The sequence below is a fragment of the Neltuma alba genome, unplaced genomic scaffold (assembly GCF_004799145.2).
Source record: "Neltuma alba isolate B1F8T4 unplaced genomic scaffold, ASM479914v2 tig00002292_pilon, whole genome shotgun sequence".
Classification (NCBI taxonomy): domain Eukaryota; kingdom Viridiplantae; phylum Streptophyta; class Magnoliopsida; order Fabales; family Fabaceae; genus Neltuma; species Neltuma alba.
In genome coordinates this window covers 40,504-63,756 of record NW_021632810.1, presented here as the reverse complement: position 1 = coordinate 63,756, position 23,253 = coordinate 40,504, and the positions used below count along the sequence as shown (strand labels likewise).

The 23,253-nt window shown below is 32.7% G+C and overlaps 2 protein-coding genes across 2 annotated transcripts; both read right to left on the bottom strand.

The window, feature by feature from the left end:
• Nucleotides 1–1,970: 1,970 nt before the first annotated feature.
• On the bottom strand, nucleotides 1,971–5,966 carry LOC114721471 (uncharacterized). Its single transcript, XM_028907285.1, has 6 exons — nucleotides 5,855–5,966; nucleotides 4,225–4,698; nucleotides 3,933–4,085; nucleotides 3,697–3,771; nucleotides 2,980–3,422; nucleotides 1,971–2,582 (listed from the first exon to the last, which is right to left on the bottom strand). Exons 1-6 carry the CDS (start codon nucleotides 5,964–5,966, stop codon nucleotides 1,971–1,973), a joined length of 1,869 nt encoding a protein of 622 aa, XP_028763118.1.
• Nucleotides 5,967–12,076: 6,110 nt separating this feature from the next.
• LOC114721461 (uncharacterized) lies at nucleotides 12,077–15,225 on the bottom strand. The gene is made up of 7 exons (XM_028907276.1): nucleotides 14,571–15,225; nucleotides 14,199–14,348; nucleotides 13,982–14,086; nucleotides 13,765–13,821; nucleotides 13,124–13,539; nucleotides 12,640–12,742; nucleotides 12,077–12,348 (listed from the first exon to the last, which is right to left on the bottom strand). Exons 1-7 carry the CDS (start codon nucleotides 15,223–15,225, stop codon nucleotides 12,077–12,079), a joined length of 1,758 nt encoding a protein of 585 aa, XP_028763109.1.
• Nucleotides 15,226–23,253: the final 8,028 nt, after the last annotated feature.

Below are 23,253 nucleotides of genomic sequence, written 5' to 3'. Positions count from 1 at the left end.
ATATTTTTCAAATGTAAAGGGCTGATTTTTTTAATTATTAAAACATTATTTAAAAATTGGAATATACTTTATAACGTTAAAATATTTTCAAATTCGAATAAAAAGGCATCTTATTCGACTTTTCTCCTATGGCAAAAAATAAAAAACTCCGTTATCTCCGGCTATGTGGCCTTGGTTGTCATCTCAGGGTTACACTGAGAAGATTCAGTGGGTGATACTTTTTGTATATGTTCATTGGAATATTTGGGTGTCTAGGCGCGTTGTAAGCTCTGAGACGCAACTTTGAACCAGCATTATCATAATGCTCATGATGGGTCTTTTGGGGCTTGTTTGGATGAGGACCTAATAGAGAGTTGTGCCTTCTACTCAACAACTAAGGACTTATTTGGAATGACTATAAGTAAATTTTTAATCATAATTTGCAGAATACAAGATAAATATGTCAGGAGAGTTTTGAGGTAGGTATGTAAGGAGAGTTTTGTTTCAATTTACGTAAAAGTGCTTATAGGCACTTATTCACTGCAAATCCAAAATAGGCACTGAGTGTGTGCAACCATTTCAAAACTAGAAGTGGATAGTTCGGCCCTTAATTAATAACAGGCATGGACTTACAATAGTTCTTCCAGCTATTGCAGGGATGATCGGAATTGTGCATGGACTTAACCTGTGTTGGTCTCGAGAGTATAGAAGTTTAAACCTCTCTGTTTTCTTTTTAATAGTCCAGAAGCCATTAATTTGATAACTAGAGGGTGTGATAGTAATTAATCATCCTTTGAAGGATATTATTGATTATGTTAGTCTGCTTGCTCATAGGATTAATGTCATATAAATTGGCTTGCCCGTCGATTTTGACCTTAAATATGATTTTTCTTCTAAGCCATTGTGTGACGTAATAACATTGACCTTTTTGTGACATATACAAATTTTTATCCTTTTTTATTCGCACAAAAATTTGAACTTTGACCTTAAATTTAGTTTGTCTATTCATTCGTGTATATATATATATATATATATGAACTTCGTCCAAATAATGCACAGAGCAGGGGGAAGGGCAAATGAGAAATAGCGAGAAGAGAAGTCATAATGGATACAGAGAGAACTCAGAGACATTAGTCATCAGGGGTTCAGCCTTGAGCCCAGCCCAGGCTGAAGAAGGTCAATGGCAATGAAAATTCGACATATTAATAAATTAAAAAAAAACTTCATAAATTATTATTTCTTTTTTAATTTCTCACTTCCTTCTCCATTGCTATAGAAGATTGAACTTTCTTATCTCACAACCCTTCCTTTAAGATGGTCTGCATAGGTTAAACCAGAGAAAGATATATGGGTGTATTAACACTAAATATAATATCTTCTTAAATCTGAAGCTTAATATTATGTACTCGACCCTTCATTAGCATGCTGGGAGTGTGACTTTCTTTCGTTAAGTGAAGGATGATAAAAAGTAAAACAAGAGAAAGTTAGTTAATGAATTTTACGTTGTTGTTATATAATAGACATAATCATTTTTGGCACACATGTAATTACACTTTACGTCCCCACCCTCCCAAGCAATCTGGCAAATTAAATAATCACAAACAAATGGGTCTCGACTGGGCATTTAATTCCATTCTGTTCAGCCCATCGGGCTTATATTGAAACTACGCGTTTAGGACATAAATAGAAAGTTGAAATGATGCTGTTACAGCATCACCGGGTTATCTTGGCCTTCTAACAAGCTGAAATGAAGTCTCTATACAACCATTTTCTTCTTATCAGAAGAAATTCTCCAGATATATATTTAATAAATGAACCTGTGAACCGTTCTAAGAGCATCAATAATATTTCAATTCATGATAATATCTGCAACAGCCACAGCTTCTTTCTTATTAAAGATTGTGTCAATGTAATTGACAAGAAACATCAAATCGTAATTATTCCATTAATACCAAAAAAAAAAAAAGTGGTACATCAACTACAAATCCATCTCATGGCCACGGCTTGACTTTCCTGTCAAAGATATTCCCATACGTAGAAACAAAAGTGTGAAGAAGAAGAGGGAATTGTGACAGCACAAAGAGGAAGATGGGAACACTTGCAAATATAATAATGGGAAGGAGACCCCACGAGTAGTTTGTGTGTTTTAGCATGAGGCGAATGGTAGACAGAAAGGCTATTATCATGCTTACAATAGAGATGAAAAGAAAGAAAAGACCCAAAATTAACTTTGTAGGCAAGGACTTGAGGAACTTTTCCTCTGAATATTGAGAGGTTAGGATCGCTAGAAACATTAAAACTGAAGTTGAAGAAGAGAGAAGAGATAATATGGTTGAGAAGATGAAAACCTTAAAAAATGGTTGTTTGATGAATAATGGGTATCCAACATTTTCATCATTTCCTCCCGGAACAGTAAAAGCTCCTGCAAACATAATTGTCACAATTAAGGTGCCGACAACTGAGCATGAAGATGCTGTATCTTTTATCCATTTCTCTCCTTGCTTCATTAACTCTTTGTGAGATTCTCTGAATAATTCTCCGGCTGTCATGCCATCCTTGTTTTGAAATACCCTAAAGCTTGGAGGTGTTAAACTCTCCACCTCCTGCATTTGTTTCAAAAAGTATTATTGCATTTCACATTCTTATCAAAACCAAACTACTACTATATCCAGTTTGGGAGAAAAATAATTAAGTTTTTTCTTTCACATTCTTATCAAAACCAGATTAACATTGCAACTAGTTTAGGAGAAAATGATCAGCAGAGAAACTGGAACTTCGACTCAAAGCCTGGCCTCATGACATTTACTTTCTTTGTGATGTCTTTGAATGATTCTATAACACTCAACGTGCCTCTAAAGAAAGTCAAACCCACAGGGGAACATTCTCAAATATACTTTCAGATAAACTGTATTCAGTTGGTTACTGTACACACTTGATTATAATAGATTCAATCTTATAAAGAGAATATGGCTCAAAGATTAATAAACATCTTTCTCTAACCTTAAACCATTGCAATTCTCTCTGCATTTGCAATGAAGGTGCATAGATGCGATTAAGAACATGATCAGGAGCCTTTATAGCCACCTTATGCATCAAGGTATGTCCGGGATCATTATCGGGTCTCATTGTTGCCAGGCCATGCTTGAAGCGAAGGCCATGGATAAGGTTGAAAACCTTAGCTTGCCGGTAATCGAGAGCTTTATTGAAACATGAAACCATTGTTTCACGGAGGAAAATCTCTGGGATTGCATTTGATACTTGAAGCACAAACTCAACATTCCCTTCTTTAGCTGCACGACTTAAAGCCTCATCTATAACCCTTTTTTGGTATGCTTTCCTTGCATTCTTACAGACTAAATGAAGAAGGTCATCTGCTTGTGCATGCAGCAGCTTTAGCTCTTGTACTTTCTTAACTTCTACATTGATCACACATGGATCTTTTCCTTAGTTTAGTTTAACTTATGAGAATTAAGAGTAAGCTTGAACAAGTAACCAATTCTTTGAAGAGATATGTGGAAGTTAGCATCCATACCTACAAAATTACCGGTGGTGGTGATGAGCCTTCGTACTAGGCCATGCCCTGTAAATTAAGGCCAAATCTTTTATCCCTGTTGATTAATATTACTTTAAATAGCAATGTAAAAGTTACACGTTTTAATGCCTACAAACTTATATATTGTTCCAATGTATTCTCCTAATAATATTTTTGTAACATACCTAGCTCAGTAAGTTTTGCTTTATCTCCTTGACTTCTGTCTTGTTGTTGAATGTCAACAAAAACATGATTGATAACTGTAGTTGAAGGTATATTTATATCTTACATGGGCAAAGAAACAATGTCGTTAAAAAAATTCATAAATAATAATAACGATTATAAATAAATATATATGATAACGAATGAGAAAGGAAAGCATTTGAAACTTGTATAGCCAGCTAAGCACAAAGATACTGACAGCTATAAATCCATCGTTTCCAGAAGATAAGTTCACTTGGGCGAATAATGGTAGTGTTCAAGGTTGCGATCTCACGAATTGGCGTCCACCCTTCATCATTGGCAGGCATGAAAAGCAATTCTTCACATTGCTGAAGCAAATTCAAAGCAATCTCTGCGTATATTTATATAGTCATACGCCATGAATTGACAAGAGCATCAAAAACATGGAGAGAAATGACAAGAAAAAAATATACACTACAAACTAGATCTTATACTTAGGATGGAATGTACTATAATACTAGATAACATACCGAAACATTGTGCATGGAAACAACAACGAAGAAGCCGGGAACCCCAACGGCCTGTGAGGCATTCTAATGGAGTGACAGAATAAAGATAACGCCCCATTTCTTGGTAACCGTCTGCAAAAGCCACTGTAACAGGAAGATTACCATACTTGTTTGGAATGCAAACTATGCGGCTATTCTTGTTTACAAGGCATTTTGCAACTTGGGTGATTCCAGCAAACCGACTAGCCAATACAAGTGCTGTATCGCCGAACGAATCAGGTCTTAGAAGGAATTGTGGAGGCAGTAATTTGAGCAACTCCTCCACTATGGTGACATGCCCAAACATTGCAGCCACATGAAGTGTTGTTCTGCCTTTATCATCAATTTCCGCAGTCAAGGCATTAGGGTTTTGATCCACAATTGATTTCACATCAGTCCAGCCGTCAACACAAATAGCATGGCATAAATCATCCTTCCATGTATCTCTTTCCTCTCCTGGAATCCACACCATGTAATCATGCAAGCATCGAGATGAGTACATACACATATAATTATTAAGTTATTTTAAATGATTTTGTACAATACGAAGTAAATATATCATACGGGTTTTGTCTCATTAAACACAAGAATTTTTTAAGTGATTATATGGGTTGCTAAAATAAAAAAGAATACACATCGTACCGTTGGTTCATAGTCAAAGGATTGAACATTCTCATCAAAAGAGGGGTTCGATTCTTGAGATTGTCGCAGCTCTTGGGCAGGCATATTCACAACCAGGTAAAGCATGTAATTTGGAGCTAATTCCCATAAAGTTAATGCTCTACCCTAGCTAATAGCCTAGGCACACTGATAGCCCAAATAGATAGTATGTGACTGACAAGCGATTGGGTTGTGTGTGACTAGTTAGTTTTCTTGGCTTGTGGATGAGCCCAATCCCTTGCTTAAATTATTTTGCACCGAAAAAACAAGAATGAAATTGTCAAAGCAAATTGAGTTTATCTACCAAAATGGCATGGCCAAGGTATTACATACTCATGCACGCGCAAATAACTACGCGTGCAAATATATGTATGTATATGTATGTATTTAAGAGATTAGCATAGGTTATTAGTTTGTTAGTGCCCGTATATATATGAGATAGGATTTTTGAATCAAATAACCTTCTCAAAAAGGTTATGCTCAATTATCGTTAAATGCATCTTGAGGATGAGGAGATTTACATGTTTATAATGCATTGGTTAAAATAATGAAAAGCAACTAACCAAAGTGAAAACTTCATTATGATGCACTAAGCTACTAGTAAAGAAAGAAACAAATCCTACACATGAAATTTTAATTAAGAGGCAAAGGTCCATTTGAAGAATCTTGGAAGTTTTATTTTGATTATGTAAATTGTTTAAATTTAATTAAGTAAATATGCCTATATTTGAGACTTCTTGACAAAATTTCATCACTAATGTGATTTCCTGAACAATTTTGATTTTTCCATTTACAACATTAAATTGAACTCGAAAATTTACTTACAAAAAATACTGAGTCCTTTTTCTGTGTGTGACTGAACCTTTGTTAACATATTGCTACGATTTTTTTTTTTTAACAGCTCTTGGTCCCAATGACACAGAGAAAAAGAAGAGCTTTTGTACTCATTCACCTGATTCCTCGTTCGGCCTTGGTGACTCAGGTGAAGGACGTTGCAGCCCCACAAGAGGATCCAAGTCGATTGGTGCTGCGCTTTGTTTGAAGTCACCTGGCAATGTTGACATATTGGGGATCTATGTAATATAATGACTACGAGAGAGATCTGTATGATTAATCCGTGTTAAGGTTCTTATTAGTTAATTGCACAAAAAAATGGAAGTATAGATATTGAATTAAAAGAAAAGCAAGAATAATGAAATGCAGTACCAGTCGATTGCGAGCCTTGGATGGATCCAACAAGCTAGCTGTGACTGGAAATTGAGAGGAGTAGCAACAATAAATTTGCCACATTGCATATTTGGAATATATGCTTGCTTGCAAACGTTTCCAACGAATCAACTCAAAATATATTTGCACCCGTAAATCAGTACATTACTTTGGAATTCAAAAAAGAAACAAAAGAGAGTCTAAATTAACAATGCTTTGCCTCGTAGCTTCATTTTGTTTGTATTAATTTGTATTCAAAAGAATCGCTCACCTTTCTTTTGATTTTTTCCCCTTCCTTTGGATTATGTTAAAAAGGAGCAATCTCAATAGCCAAGAAGCAAAGAGAAATTGAATCCGCGACCTTCCTCAAAAAGGAATACAATGCCACTAGGCCTAGATTTATTCGTTAGAAAGCATAACCATACTCATGTTGCTACAAATGCATATAACCAATTATTCCTATAAAGTACAAACATATACAATATTTCTCCTACTATCAATTATTTTTGTTGTGTTGATAACAAACCATCCAACTGTATTAGGTGCTACCACGTAATACGAATTCAATCAGTGGGAATTAGAATATAGTGGGATGAGCTAGTCTCTTACGACGTAATGAATCAATATTTTAACTTTTATTAAAAAAATATCTATATTTAGTGTCTAACAATATTTCAAACATTCCTCTAATAAATAGATATATATACCTGTGCTTAATGGAAAAAGAAAGAGAATTATTACAAATTCAAGCAAGATCATTCTCTAGTCGGGAGAAAGATAATAGTCTAATACTAGCTATATACACATCGATCATCTTGTTTTGCTATGATTCATGGGGTCTTATTTAATGGGTGTTAGACTCCCATACGATATTTAACCTAAGCGTATTAGTGATAAAATAGCATTATTATATCAACCAAGAAACTGCAAATGTTATTGCATTATATATATATGTATATGTATGTATTTGTGTGTATGAAAAAATGAAATGCACTTGCCACTTCTCCCTTGTTTGGACCTCCACAAAAGTCCATCTCTCACCAGCAATATAATATTGAAGTGATGGAACATTTATATATATAATAAGCTTGCTTGCTTTAGTTTCCAAGGAATCATCTATCACTTTATTTTCTCTCCGAAGCGCGTTAAAGATCAGCGGAATTAAAAAGTACAAACAATTAGAAATTAAAAAGTACCGGCAAAAAAAAAAAGAAATGAAAGTAAAATAAGAGAGAATAGTGGAAGATGTCACGCACAATTTAATATGTCTTTGTGAGAGACAAAAAGAACTTACGGACAACAGGCGGAATTTTAACTGAGAAATAGATTTTGCATGATCATCTCATCTCTATATAAGAAAAGAGCCTCTCTCTCTCTCTCTATATATATATACTACCTCCAGTTTTTAATATAAGAACTCGTTTGACTGTTATTTTGATTCTAAATATGATATTCGATTCATTTTGTCTCTCATATTTATTTATTTTTTCCCAAAATAGTTTTTGTAATACTAATAATAGTAGTTTTAGTTAATATATTTGATTAGTAAAGATGTTTTAGGAAAGATAACACTTATTTATTATAAAAAAATAATTTAACTAATTTTTTTAATCTACTCAAATTAGTCAATTAATCCTTATGCTAAAGACCGGACCGGAGGTAGCATATATTATGGGAATATTTCCGATACATTGTATCGGAATCGCATTCTTCCTTAAAAAAATAGTGTAACTTATAGATTTCACAGTATATATGAATACGTTTATCGATACTTGGAGACAAGACTAGTTACCAACATCTTTTTTTGAACACGACAAAATGATGTAATTAATAAAAGGTTACAAGGTACAATAGATTACCAACATATCTTAAAAGAAGGAAAAGGAAAGAAGAAAAGAAAAAGGGAAAGGGAAAATTCAAGAAAAATAATAGTGGAATTTCAAAAAATTCCAAAAGGTGAGATGAATTTTGAAAAATTTCAGATCAGTCATAACAACCAAATTAGAATTTTAAAATATTAGTAAATTTATAATGTTGCCTTTTTTTTTTCCCCTTTAAAAAACACTCAAGTCACCAACACTGGTCAGCCGATTGCTGATGCTAGAGCCTTAGAAACCAAGCACCTATTTTTTTTTAGGAATTTTTACAACATTTGTAACATGATTAACAACTCTTATAACAATATTCACAACTCTATTAACTTCATTTACCATGTATTTTTTAGATTTTTAAATTGAGATTTTTTTTCCAACAATTGTAAATGGTTGTCACTAACCAAGTCATATGAGATGTATTTAAATCAATATTATTAATTTCCTGCATATTTAATTTAATTAATTAAATACATACTAAGTATATAATATGATTAATGGTGTTAATAGAGTGATGAATATTGTTATAAGAGTTTACTACCATGTTACAAGTATTGAAAAAAAATCTCAGTTTAAAAACCTAGAAGACACATGGTAATTTTTTTTGCACAAATTATTAAAAACGATATAAGTTAATACGATAATTATGTAAAATAAATTTTAACTTATAGTCCTCTGACCCTATTTATAACTGGTAAATGGCATTTAATCTTGTATCTCGTAATTAGAGCTATAAGAAAAATCCCATTAGATTAGACACTTACTAATTTCTCCGAGTTTAAGATCCTATCATATAAAGTGGTTAATGGCACTAATGGAGTTGTGAATACTATTATAAAAATTAACAGTCACTTTATACATTTTGAAAAAATTCCAAAAAAATAGTTATCAGTTTGTTGGAGCTCTGGTACCAATTGCCAGTACCCGAGTTTTGGCCAGCCAATAAGGTTGACTTGAGATTTTCTTAAAAAAAAAAATAAAAGACAATATTATAAATTCACCAATATTTGAAAATTCTAATTTACTCATTAAGAGTAATTTGAAGTTTCTCAAATTCAGATGACTCTTTGAGGTTCTCGAAATTTAACTATTATTTTTTTTTGGAGTTTTTCCAAAATAAAAAATAAAAAAAAGGACAGAAACAGATGAGAAAAAAAAAGAAAAAAAAAGTTCCAAATATGTATTCCACCTGAAGTTGTTATAGTTGTCACTTCAGATTTTGTTATTGTCTTTGCAGCAAGCTGTCTTATTTTGTTCTCAAAAAACTTAAATGGAAAATTACAGAGAAGTCTCAAATAACTAAGTTAATCATTTTTAGTTTGCTAAAATTTGAGTTATTACTAATAAGTCCCAAAGAATTTGGGAATAATTTTAAAAAATATGTGTAAAATTACTCAAGCAAACTTTAATCACATTGATCCAAACTTGACTTCTCGTTTGACAGCCGGCAACGGCCGCTGCATAACCGTAGAACAATCACTAGTGAGTCATCGAACGATTGCCAGACTGCAGTCCGCAGTAGGAGCCCAGCTGCGTATTATTAAATTAATATAAATGTTTTGATAATATTTTATTGAATATTATTCCACTGATTTTTAACATAAGACATAGTTAACTAATTTAATTAAATTAAGAAAATTATATAAGTTAGTCAACTATAAGAAATATGACATGTTTTTCCTAAAATATCATAATTATTTTTCTTAATATCCTTCCTCCCTCTCTTACTTGATTATGGTTGAGGGAGTATCAATAGAAATAATTTAGAAAGAACTGATAAATATAAAAAATAGCTCTTATATTTAATATTAAGATTAACCCAATAATTAAGTACTATATTAAAAAACTGTGGAGTAATATTTAAGCATTTTTATTTTTTTTTAAAGTCAGCAATAAAGATGTTAACTTGTGACTATTTAAAAATCTTTAAAATATTAATATTTTAATAACAGTTTATAGTAATTTAATACTCCTCTAGTCCTAGATATAAAACTCATTTTATAGTGTAAATTACACTATAAAATGAGGTTATATTAGAAAATGAGTTTTATATTTAGGATTGGAAGGGTAATATGTTGTCTGACTGCTATAAAATGGGATTGGTGCGGGGTCAAATCAATTAAAGAGAAGTCAAAACACAATTCAACAATTCACACTTTTTTTTAAAATTAGTTCAGGGGAGAACTCCCTGCAATTAATATCAATCAACTCTAAAAAAAATTTTTTTTTATGTCATATAGTTTTTTATGTTAACTCTCCAAAAATTCTGAAATTGCATTCCCTTGATCACAATTTTATGTCTAAAAAAAATTATTATTTTATTTGAGTTATAAATTGCTGAACTTGTGTTATAAATCACTAACTTCTTATTGTAAAAAGTTGATTTTGAGTTGTAAATCTTTATAAATTTTATAGGTAAATAAACAAGTCAAATTCAGCAATTTAAAGGAAAAATTGGACAATTTGCAATATAAATTTGGTGATTTACAATAAATATAAGAAAATTCACAATCTCAAACACAATTTTTTTGGCATAAATCAACAATCAAATTTGGCAATATACAGCAAGAATTCAAAGATTTACAACACAAATGAGCATCCAAATCTTATTTTATTTTATTTTTTTAAAAATATTTTAATATACATAATCTAAAATAAAAATATAAAAAAATATTTATTTAAAAAATTATTCTTTAAAAATTTTAAATTTTGATTGTTGAAATTGTGTTTAGATAATTCAGATCTTATCTCATAACCGTTAAATGTTGATTGTTGAAATTTATCACCCTGTAGTATATCACTATAGAGGATTACTGTATCAAAATTGGGGGAAAAAAATAAAAACAAGAAGGTTAAACTTCCTTCTGTCATAACCTTTCCTCTAAGATATGCTTCCCAGAGGTTAAATAATAAGAGAAAAATAGGTCTTGGAGGCTGTTTGACTCTTCACGAGCATATTGGGTGCGTGACGAATCTTATGTGTTTCTAAGAAAAGAAATTTCTTCATTTTTCGGGGTCTCTAAGGGGCATGGAAAAACATAAAAACTTTTGAATTGAAATGAAAAAATAGATGTACCTCTAATTACTTTGAAAATGGCAAGATTTTTGGCGCAAAAGGGGCTGATCTGCATTATCTTGACTTGGTTCTGATTTTTCTCTTTTTCTAAGAATACTAAGTCAGGTTTCTATCCTGCTCGTATTGAATAGAATATGTTCAAGCCAAATCTTTTGTTGAACGAAGGAGAGGGGGGGAAAAAAACAAGAGAAAGTTAGTTGATGAATTTTATGTTATTGTTGTACAATAGAGATAATCATTTGGAACACACATGCAATTGCGCTTTACACCTCTACCCTCCTAATCAAATTGGCAAATGAAATATTCACCAACAAGTGGGTCTCGACATGGGCCTTAATTCCATTCTGTTGCAGCCCATCGGGCTTACATTGAAACTACTGGTTTAGGCCTCAAATATTAAAGTTGAACTGATGCCGTTACAGACTTTACGGGGTTATATCGGGCTTCCTATAAGCCGATGAAATGAAGCTTCTGTACACCCATTTTCTTCTTATCAAAAGAAATTCTCACTGCCTAATTTGAAAGGAAATTCTCTAACCATCATTTAATAAATAAAGCTTTGAGTCGTTCTAAGAGCGTCAATAATATTTCAAGTCATATTTCACCGTTTATATCTGATATTTCCCATTCATTCCAAAATCATCTGATATTGTCATTTAAATTTGAATGCATTCTAAAATATTAATTTATTAAAATGTTTTAAAATCCTAATTTTCCTACTGGTAAATTTGGAAAAGGAAAATACTGAGATGGAAGATGTATCATTTTTATTATCGGAATCGTATCAAAATCGGAGAAAAATACATCCGTCAGCTGCTAATTTACAACATCTCTATTACTTCCCTACTAAAGATATTTCCATAAGTTGAAAACGCAGCAAGAAGAGGCAATTGTGACAGCACAAAGTGGGATACTGGAACCAATGCAATTATAATAATGGAAGGACACCCCATGTGTAGTTCGTTTGCTTACAATAGACATGGCAAGCAGTCAAATAATAGAACACAGAGGGAGGCATCAGTTACAAATACCATAGTCTCACTTTCCTATCAAAGACAGTCCCATAAGCAGAAGAGGCAGTATTACGAACAACAGGAATTAGGGACAACAGAGAATAAGAGATGGGAACACTTGTGAATAAAATAATGGGAAGGATAGCCCCATGATAGTTTGAGTGCTTCAGCGTGAGGCGAATGGCAGAGAGAAATGTGATGATCATAGCCACCATGGAGATAAGAAGTGTAGAAACACCGAAAAGAAACTTTGAAGGCAAGAAATTGAGGAATGCTTCTTCTGAAAAGGGAGACGTAAGGATGGCCAGAAACATTAGAACTGAAGTTGAGGAAGAGACAAGGGATACTACGGTTGAGAGTATAAAAACATTAAAACTCGGTTGTTTTATTAATAATGGGAGTCCAGAATTTTGATCCTTTCCTCCCGGAAGAGTAAAAACTTCAGCAAATGTGATAGTGACAATTAAGATGCCAACAAGAGAATAAGAAGATGCTGTGGCTTTTATCCATTCTTCTCCCTGCTTCATTAATTCTCTGTGATTCTGTCTAAATGATTCTTCAGCTGTCATACCTTTATTGCTTTGAAGTCCCTGTTCTCTAAATGATTCTTCAGCAGTTTCACCCCCATTGTTTTGAAGTACCCTAAAGCTTGGAGGCATTATCCCCTCGACCTCCTGCATTTATTCCAAATGGTGTTAATTCATATTTAAATGCCAACAAAGGCATTGTATTTCACATTCTAAGCAAAATCAGACACTAAATACATATATACCCCTCCAGTCCTTAATACAAAACATATTTTGTGGTGCAATTTATACTATGAATAAAATGAATCTTACAATTATGATCTTAGGAGTACATATACAATCAATTGAATGTTTTAGAGGACGACAGAAATTCAAGAAAAAGGAAAATCAATGCATGTGTTTTTGTTTCAAAGAGCCTTAAACTAATCAATAATTTTACTGATTTAATTACCAATTCGATGTTAAAAAAGCACTGATGTGAAATTTCATATGACCAATAAGCTACCTCATGAGAATTTCAAAACTGACCTTGAACCATTGCAATTCTCTTTGCATTTGTAACGCTGGTCCATAGATGCGGTTAAGAATGATGTCAGGAGCCTTTGCAGCTGCCGCATGCAGCAAAGTATTTCCATCTTTATCTTTGCCACAAGCAAAGGCATCCTTGAAGCGAAGCCCATTGATTAGGTTGAAAACCCTAGCTTGTCGATGCTCAATGGCATGGTAGAAAATGTTTCGATATGAGTCGTCCCCAGTGAGCAAGATTTCAGGATTTGCCTTTGAAATTTTAACCACAAACTCAACGTTCCCTTCTTTCGCTGCCAAAAATAACGCATTTGCTATAGTTTGCACTTCATCTTCTTTGCTTGCATTCCTACAAACTAGATCAACAAGTTTATTTGCTTGTGCTTGCAGTAACTTCATCTCTTTTATTTTCTTGATTCCTACAATGGTACGTAACACGTTTTTGTCTTTGTTAGCTGAGTTGATGAAAAGCGATATCAGTATATACACACACACATATATCAATAAATTCAATCATCATCAATATCAAGTATAAACTTTATAATGAGCTCCATACAATATACGAGGCTATCTAATAAGTAGAAAACTTTAGAATAGTATGTCATTTCTGGAAACATGATATGTTAATTAGAAGATACACCTACCTATAAAATTATAAGTAGAGAAGATGAGCCATTGAAGCAAACGATGTCCTGCTGCAACTTAAAAAGAAAAAACGGAAAAAGGAAGAAATTAAAGGAAAGCTCGGCTTATATAAAGGAAAAGGTTCATAAAATGCTTTTGTTTCATGTCTTTTTCTATAAAAATTGTAATTAAAGATGAAGTTGAATCCAAAGAAGAAAAAAAGACATATTTTGCTACCTGGCCCTATTAGTTTCCCCTGTTTTCTTTTCGCTGTGTCTTCGCCTTCATGTTGGATGGGTAAAGAAGCACTTTCGAAACTTGGGGTTGAATTTGTATCTATATCTAACAAAGTAGAGCATATAATACAAACCAATGAAAAAAAGAGAGAGTAAATATAATAGTATGATAAGAAAGAAAATGAAGTTACTAGAAATATTTAAGAACAGATACTGACAGTCATAGATCCATCGTTTCCAGAAGACAAGTTCAGTTGGGCTAGGAATTGTAGAAGTCATGGATGCGATGCTGTGAATTGGCATCCGACCCTCATTATCATACGCAAAAAGCAATTCCTGGCATTGGCTAAGCAAGTGGTGAGCGATATCTGAGTATCATATTCACACAATAAATAATATACACTGAATGCGGAAACAATAATTATAACACCCTCTTATTAGTGTAAGACCCTTTTGATTTGATCAACTAAACAACGCACTCTAATTGAGATAATTTAGAAAATTTAAAAGTATTAACTAGTTTTAGCTAAATTCCTTTTATTTAATATGAAGTTATTAATAGGTAGTTATTATATTATGATAGTACGTACCGAAACATTGTGTTTGCAAACAACGACGAAGCAGAGTAGGACCAAGAGGACGACCAAGATAGCGGGGTTGGAGGTATTCCAATGGAGTTTGAGAATAAAGATAACGTCCCATTTCATGATGACCACTGACAAAAGCCGATGTAACAGGAAGTTCATATGTTGAGTAGTTTGGAATGCAAAGTAGGTAGGAATTCTTGTCCACTAGACATTTGGCAACTTCAATGCTTCCATTGACGGTGGCAATTAAGAGTGGCGTATTGCCAAAATCATCAACAGTTTCTAGGAATTCTGGATTCTCTAACAGTTTCAGCAACTCCTCCATTATGTGGACATGCCCAAACAAGGCAGCCACATGAAATGGTGTTTTGCCTGAAGCAGTAATTTTTGAGGTCAAGGCATATGGCTTTTCCTCTAAGAATGCTTTTGCAATTTCCCATTTGTTATCACATATAGCTTTACACAATCGATCCTCCTCTGCAACCTCCTCTGTGTTTCTTTCTTCATCCTCGGTCGCCGTGCTTCTTTGATCCCCAATTCGTCCTTGTATATCTTCCCTTATCTCTCCCAAATCACTCACTCCTCTATAAAATATTTCCCTCTGTATTTGATTTAGCCAGTATTCTCTATCTCGCCTTATGCCGAGTGACCGTGCCATCTTATCTGCTTCTACGTTAATTTGAATCTCTGCAATATTTATGGAGGGTCTAGTGAGGGGGAAAAGAAACACAGAGATATTGGCTGCTTACGTGTTAGATGTATCCTGGTCCTCTTTCCCTGTTTCTAGGGTGATACGAGAGGATCCATCTATTAATTGTATAGCCGAAGACACGCGATGGTTTGTTTATGTTTTTTAAAAAAATAAAAATAAAAAAGTGGTTTTTGTCTAATTTAGAAATTTTATGGAAAATAATATACTATTCTACTGATTTTATAAAATGTAGAAATAATTTTGCATTTGGTTAAAGTCAAAAAAATAATATATTACTTATTTATTTTTAAATTTAATAATATATTTGGGTATTTCTTTATTTTTATGACAACTATTATATTTGGCTATTTTCATAAACTACTTAAAATAATTAGTAATTTTTTTACGTTTTAATTATTTTTGAGAGTTTAGAATATGTTTATCCAAATTTTTTTTAAAAAAATTTTTTTCTTTTTCTTTTTCTATTTAAAATAGTGCTTTCTTATTAACCATAACTCAAAAGAAAATGGTTGAGCTAAGCACCCATTACTCTTTTAATTAATTTGAAAATCAGATCATAATATTTTTCAAAAGCATCCTTTTGGGAGGAAAAAAACGTTTTTTTTTAAAAAGCGAGATTAAACAAACAAGCCCTAAACATATAATTGAGTAATAAAACAAGCGAGCAATCTTTCTATATTTAGAATATTCTAAAATAACTTGATAAAAGAATATTATGTGTCCCTCCGTTGAAAAAATAAAATAAATAAATAAGAAGAAGAAAGATTTTCTAAATTGCTAGTTGTAATCTCTTGACATGACTCAGCGATAAGACTAAACATATACTATGATCAAATTAATTAATTATTTGTATAGGCCATTCGCTGCTGAAAAATGAAAGGTTCAATAATATAAAGATTGGGTTTCGTATAGAGTGACCTTACCTTTTAGTTGACGAGACGACCGAGGAGGAGCGAATGCAAGCATTTTGGCTAGTGGCTATATATGGTGAACTCAATCGCTGCATTATTATTTTGTAACCATCAAACCAAAATTGGAAAAAATTAAATGAGTCGCACAAATATCACTATATATACTCCAAAAAAGATTACTCCATATATATTGCATTAATTAAGATATGACTAAGAATCAAATGCACTTACCAACTCGACCTTTGGTCTGCTTCAGCGATTAATCTTCACAAAAACCGTGCGTACATCTGAGTTCATCACCACACCGCCAACATATATACACACACACACACACGCGTGTGCGCGCCCGCAAAAAAGCCTGAGTTAACTGTAAAATTCTTCTAACTGTATCCTTTCCTCCAACTACAAGCAATCGCTTTATTAACGCCAATTTGAGTAAAAAAAAAAACAAACCCAAATTATATATCTTTCTTGTTTGCTAATTACTCAGGCCTCCTTTCTAATTTATATATATATATATATATATATATATTTGAGAGGGAGAGACCTTTCAGATCTCGAAAGCGGCTACTCCTCACCTAAGAGTTATTATTTCCTCAATAGCTGCTTCTTTCCACTAAGTTGAGAGTTGGATAATGTATGACTTATGAAACACCTATGAACTGCGGAATAAATAGAATTACTGCATAGTGACATATAGTAAGAGGGTGAGGTATAGCCAAATTTTAGGGATTTTTGTACTGTTATTTTTTCAAAAAAGTAACTTTTTATTTTTTAATTTAAACATTGTCAGTTGAATATTTAGTTTGTATTCATCCTTACATATATGAAAACAGTAACAAGAATGAAATGCACTTATCACTCGTTCTTTGATTCGGCCTCCACAGAAGCAATATTTGCACGTAGAATTGAGTCCATATACCAACAAGAGTTCGTCCAGTTAGTAAGAGGTCGGCTCATAACCCATAAGATCGTGAGTTTAAATCCCGCTGCTGATGTGAGGATTATATTGGTGGGTGATCTGTAAGTACCTCTGTAAGCGTTCTCTCAGTCTGGAGGCATGCCCTAGCCCTGGTGAGTCCCTAGGACCCAACTAACCTAAATTGTAGTAAACTTTAGTATACCAAAAAAAAAAAAAAAGAATTGAGTCCGTCTCACCAGAAATATATATTGCATGAATGGAACAAATGTTTGCTTGCGTTAGTTTCCAAGGAATCATCAATCACTTAATTTTTTTCCAAAAAAAAAAAGTTATTAAGTAACTTTAAAATATTATCAGAACATTGATAAAGTAAGATTCAAAGTATAGCACGCTCCAATACTATATTTCAAACCAGCCTAGATTCGCAATATACAATGAACAATATATATATTAGCTGCATTTCCATAACACACATGACCAGCATGTCTGGACTCAAACCCTGTACAATACACGCACCTTATCTATCTATTTATCCAATGAAACTTTGAAGCAGGAAGATGGATTGAGAAAAACCTCCCTAATTAAGCGCAATGCTCGCAAATCTTCAACTTCATATGGGCCTAAACCGACACAGGATGCATGGCACAGAGCCCTTTTTTTTCCCCCCTCTCCATTTCATTAGTGATTAGTGTTTATTTCATCTGAGGGGGGAAAATCAGTTTGCACCATGTTTCTTATATTATTCTGTTCAGCTTGACTATCTCAAACATTTAATCGTTGAAAAACATAACCATATTCATGTTGATGGAAGAAGACGGGCAGTGTACACGAATCCGTTTGTTGAATTTGGGCTTTTATCCATTTTAGCCCGATACATTGACTTGAAAATAGAGTAAACAAATTGCAATCTAAAAAAAAATTGTAAAATTATTCAAATGGAGAGCAATTAATTCTTATGCCTTAGTCAGTCTTGAATTTGTTCCCTTGCCTCTGTCTCTGCCCTAAGCCATTCTATGCAATTAACAATTAGTCAATGAATCTTCTTGCTCTGTTATTCTTTCTGACTTGTGGATGCTCAATCATATTCATTTATAAATATTTGTCTTGTCCGTCACATCAGCATAGTTTCACAGATTTCATAACACCATTAGGCATTAGCCCTTGTTAAACGGTTTTAAACATTAGGTACTAGCTAATTAACGGAATAAATTTAAATGACTTGATAAAATATATATATATATATATATGTATAAAAAGTTCCGCGCATGAACCTTTTTTCTTTTTCACCGCAAAAGCTTAATATCATTAAAAGAAAAACGTAACAGATACACTTATGCAGAAAAGAGAAAAGAAACGAAGACCAACAGCCAAACGACACCGCAGAGCTACAGAGACAAACCGAATAATGACAACTAGCCTAAACTTGCAGATTGAAAGTGAGGAGGCCAGTTTTTATTCCACCATAATCAAAAGAAACAACAATAGAGAGTGGTTGTCCAAAGTCCAAAGACATGCTCTCCCGGGCCCACCTTCTTTGATGCCAGTGCTGCAAAGACGAAAGCAGCTTCAACAAACCCCTCTATGACAGAGGGGTGAAGAGACCTTTGAAATTTGATACCAAATAGCAAAGAAAGAGTGATCATGGCAGAAGCAAACCAGCATCCAGAACAAACAAAAATAACCCACAAGAAAAGGTGAAGACAGATCAAACATGACAACCACAAAAAGAAAAAGTACAAAAACAAGTCACAGTGCTTGATCCTAGAAACAAACAGGGAGAGACCTATACTCCAAATGCATACCACAAGAGATCCCCCACTCATGGTAGCATTGAGAAAAGACCCTCATGACGATTGGGTGGCTGTGAGCCAGCCACCAAACCTCAGAAAGCAAGTAGTGATCGATATATGAGTATCATATTCATACAATAAATAATATATACTGAATGGGAACAATAATTATAACATTCTTTTATTAGTGAAAGACGTTTTTGTTTTGATCAACTAAACAACCCACTCTAATTGAGATAATTTAGAAAATTTAAAAGTATCAACTAAGTTTAAATAAATTCCTTTTATTGTGTGTGTGTGTGTGAAAAAACGATGCACTTACCAAGGCTTTCCTTGCTTCGACCTCCACAAAAGCCCATCTCACCAGCAATATAATATTGCAGTGATGGAACACACACACAAAATAAGCTTGCTGGCGTTTGTTTCCAAGGAATCATCTATCATTTTATTTTCTCTCGGAATTGCGTGAAAGATAAGAGGAATTAAAAAAGTATCAAATAATTAGAAATTAAAGAAAAGTAAAATAAGAGAAAATAGCAGAAGATGCCACACAAAATTTCGTGTGCCAATGTGTGTGAGAGAGAGAGAGAGAGAATTTACAAGAAACAGGCAGAAAATTTCACGATGAGAAATATAGTTTACAGGATCATGTCATCTGTATGGGGGGGAGTGTTATATGGGAACTTTTTCGATATGTTGCTGGAAATCACATTGTCATTGCCTAAAACAATGTAAATTAATTATAGATTTCATAGTATATCTGAATATCAGTATCGATCATTCGAGGGAGGGCTCGTCACCAACATTTCTTAAAAAAGGAAAAGGAAAGAAGAAAAGGAAAAAAAAAAAAAGAAAAAAAAAAAAAGAAAAAATACACTAAAAAAAAAGAGATAAAAAGGACAAAATTCCAAATATATATTCCACTTGAAGTTGTTCTAGCTTTCACTTTGGATTTTGTTATTGTCATTGGAGCAAGCTGTCTCATTTGGTTATTATGAAATATGAACCCGTTATGCACATAAAATAAAATTAATTATTTAGGACAATATCAATCATTTTTTGAATAATCAGTGCATATATTTATACTAAGATTATTTTTATAAGGAAGAAAAATTTTAACCAAAAAATATTAACCAGTGCTATTCACCTGTTTATGTCATAAAGTCAACTACAAAATTAGTGAATGTACTCATAATAAGAATATTTAAAACTTCTTAAGATGACTTCATTCACATGATTTTTTTAAGGAGAATAACAGAAAAAGAAGCTGAAAATTACAAATTCCAAATCAGGTTTAGTAACACAAATTTCTTTGATTAACAAGTCTGAATTTGCAAGTGACTACAAATTTTTGTTGACATTCTTTATTTGGTATTTACAAAATTTCAGCTTCTTTTTTTGGTCATTGTCCCTTTTTTTAACTAGTGTGAAAGAAACTATTTAGCTCATTAATTGATTAAAATAATCAATCGATAACTATAATGCATTCAAGTAAAATAATTTAATTAATACTTAATTATTATTTATCATAACATTTTTTAAAAAGTAAAGGGCTGTTTTTTTTAATTAAACATTATTTAAAAATCGGAATATACTTTATAACGTTAAACTACTTTCAAATTCGAATAAAAAGGCATCTTATTCGACTTTTCTCCTGTGGCCGAAACTATTATTTTCTTTTTTGAAAAAAAACTCCATTATCTCCGGCTATGTGGCCTTCGTTGTCATCTTTACAGGAAATCAAGTGGGTCAGAGTTACACTGAGAAGATTCGGCGGTGATACTTTTTGGGTGTCTAGGTGTGGTTAGCTCTGTGACGCAACCCTGAACGAGGATTATCATAACGCTAAGGGCTGGTTTGGACAAGGACCTAATCGAGAGTCATGCATTCTGCTCCAGTATAACTTTGAGTCTGTCCTTGGTATCAGGCATAGTGGGGGAAGATGAATTTGTGGCTACAGTTGCAAACTTACAGTAGTTCTTCCAGCAATTTCAGAGAGGATCAAAATTATGCATGGGCTTAACCTGTGCTGGTCTAGAGAGTATAGAAATATAGGCCTCTTTTTTTTTTAAAAAAAAAAAATCATATAGAAGCCATTAATTTGATAACTAGAGGGTGTGATAGTACTTAATCATGCTTACAAGGATATTATGTTATTCATAATACTAGGTTCTTATTTATAGGATTGAGAGGCTGTGATCATTGACCATACTCATATACAACTTTGATTTTTTTGTGCTTTTGGCTAAGTTTCTAGAAAAGTCATCCCACAGCATGGAGACTAATTTCCATATCTCGAGTCACCCTCTACTTATTAGACAAGAGGTGGGAGTTCGAAGAGGGAAGATGACGCTTGTTGTCTCTTTATATTATCTCTGAGATCTAACGAAATGCTGTACTTTCATTAACAAAACAAATTTCGTATACTACCTCTGTTCATTAATATAAGATTCAATTGATTAATTTGAAAATCAAGAAAATTGCTAAATTACTTTAAACTATTTATATTTATCCTTTTTCTCCAAACTAGTTTGTCTCACATATAAATTGATATAATCTAATGATCTATATAAATATTCTAGAAAGATCTATACTATAATGAAGTAATTTAGTAACTTTCTTAATCTCTTCAAATCAGTCAATTGGATCTTATATTAAGCATAGAAAGTAATAATTGGCTTGGCCGTGGATATCTTGTGTTCTGGGGACATAATTTTTATTTTGTGTTCAGTGGTACGAATCTGTATTTTGACATTTAATATAACTTGTTTTTCTAAGCAATTATGTGACGTAACATTGACGTTTCTGTGACATATACAAAAAAATTTTTATTCGTACAAATTTGAACTTTGACCTAAATTTAATTTGTCGATTCATTGTCCAAAAAATGCACAAAGCAGGGGAACGGCAAATGAGAAATAGAGAGAGAGAAGTCATGATAGATAAAGAGAGAACTCAAAGAGAAATAGTCAGGGGTTCAAGGCTTCAAGCTCAGTCGGCACCTAATATATACTACCTCCGGTCTTTAATATAATACCCTGTTTAACTTTATTTTGGTCCTAAATATAAGATCTCAATCCACTTTGTCTCTCATATTTATACATTTTTTTCCAAAATAAACCTTCTAATAATGATAGTTCTAGTCAATACACTTGATTAGTAAGGATATTTTAGGAAAGACAACATTTATTTTGGGACAAATAACTAACTCAACTTACTTTCTTAATCTCCTCAAATTAGTCAACTGGCTCTTATAATTAGGACCGGAAGTAGTATAGCTTTACCCTTAAGCCTCAGCCTAGGGAAGAAGATCGATAATAATGATCTGGTCATTAATATAAGACTTATTTAACTAATTTAACTAGATTAAAAAAGTCAGGTAAGTTAGTTAATTATAAAAAATATAACATGTTTTTCCTATAGTACCATAATTATCTTTCTTGACATCTTCCCTCCTTCTCGTACTTGATTATAGCTGAGGGAGTATGTGTAGGAATAATTTAGAAAAATGATAAATATTGATAAATATCAAAAATAGGTTTTACATTTAAGACCAAAATCAGCTCAACAATTAGGGAGTACTAAAAAAAGATATAGATTGAAAATTTGAGATATTAATTAATTTTAAAAAATTATTTCTTTTTAATTTCTCACTCCCTTCTCCCGTAGTACATCACTATAGAAGATTCAACTTTCTTATTTATTAACACTTGCTTTAAGACACTTTGCATAGGTTAAACAAGAGAGAGATATATAGGTGCATTAACACTAAATATCCTATTAAAGCTTACTTAAATTTGATGTTATGTTGGACTCTTCATAATTATGCTGGAGTGTGATTTTCTTTCGTTAAGTGAAGGATGATAAAAAATAAAACAAGAGAAAGTTAGTTAATGAATTTTATGTTGTTGTCATATAATAGACACTTTACACCTCTACCCTCCCAAGCAATTTGGCAAAACTTGGTCCTTAATTATATTCCATTTTGTTCAGGCCGTCGGGCTTATATTGAAACTACAGGTTTAGGCCATCAATATCGAAAGTTGAACTGATGCTGTTACAGCATTAAAGGGTTGGTTATCTTCGGCTTCCGGCAAAGCCGAAATGAAATCTCTGTACATCCATTTTCTTCTTATCAGAAGAAATTCTCTAGGCACATACTATTTGATAAATGAAGCTTTGAACCGTTCTAAGAGTATCAATAATATTGCATGTCATAATAACATTTGCAACAGCCACAGCTTCTTTTCTTATTAAAGATCGTGTCAACGTAATTGATCGATAAGAAATATCAAATCGTAATTATTCCAATAATAGAAGAACAAAGCGGTACGTCAATTACAAATCCATC

Excerpts from the sequence above, each read along its gene's own strand:
- LOC114721461 (XM_028907276.1), bottom strand. The coding sequence starts at position 15,225 with ATGGCACGGTCACTCGGCATAAGGCGAGATAGAGAATACTGGCTAAAT. Across the intron at positions 12,743-13,123 it reads GAGAATTGCAATGGTTCAAG|GAGGTCGAGGGGATAATGCC; the intron begins GTCAGTTTTGAA and ends GAATAAATGCAG. Across the intron at positions 12,349-12,639 it reads GGGACTTCAAAGCAATAAAG|AAGAAGCATTCCTCAATTTC; the intron begins GTATGACAGCTG and ends CTCCCTTTTCAG.
- LOC114721471 (XM_028907285.1), bottom strand. The coding sequence starts at position 5,966 with ATGTCAACATTGCCAGGTGACTTCAAACAAAGCGCAGCACCAATCGAC. Across the intron at positions 4,699-5,854 it reads AAGGCCGAACGAGGAATCAG|GAGAGGAAAGAGATACATGG; the intron begins GTGAATGAGTAC and ends TGTGGATTCCAG. Across the intron at positions 2,583-2,979 it reads GAGAATTGCAATGGTTTAAG|GAGGTGGAGAGTTTAACACC; the intron begins GTTAGAGAAAGA and ends AAACAAATGCAG.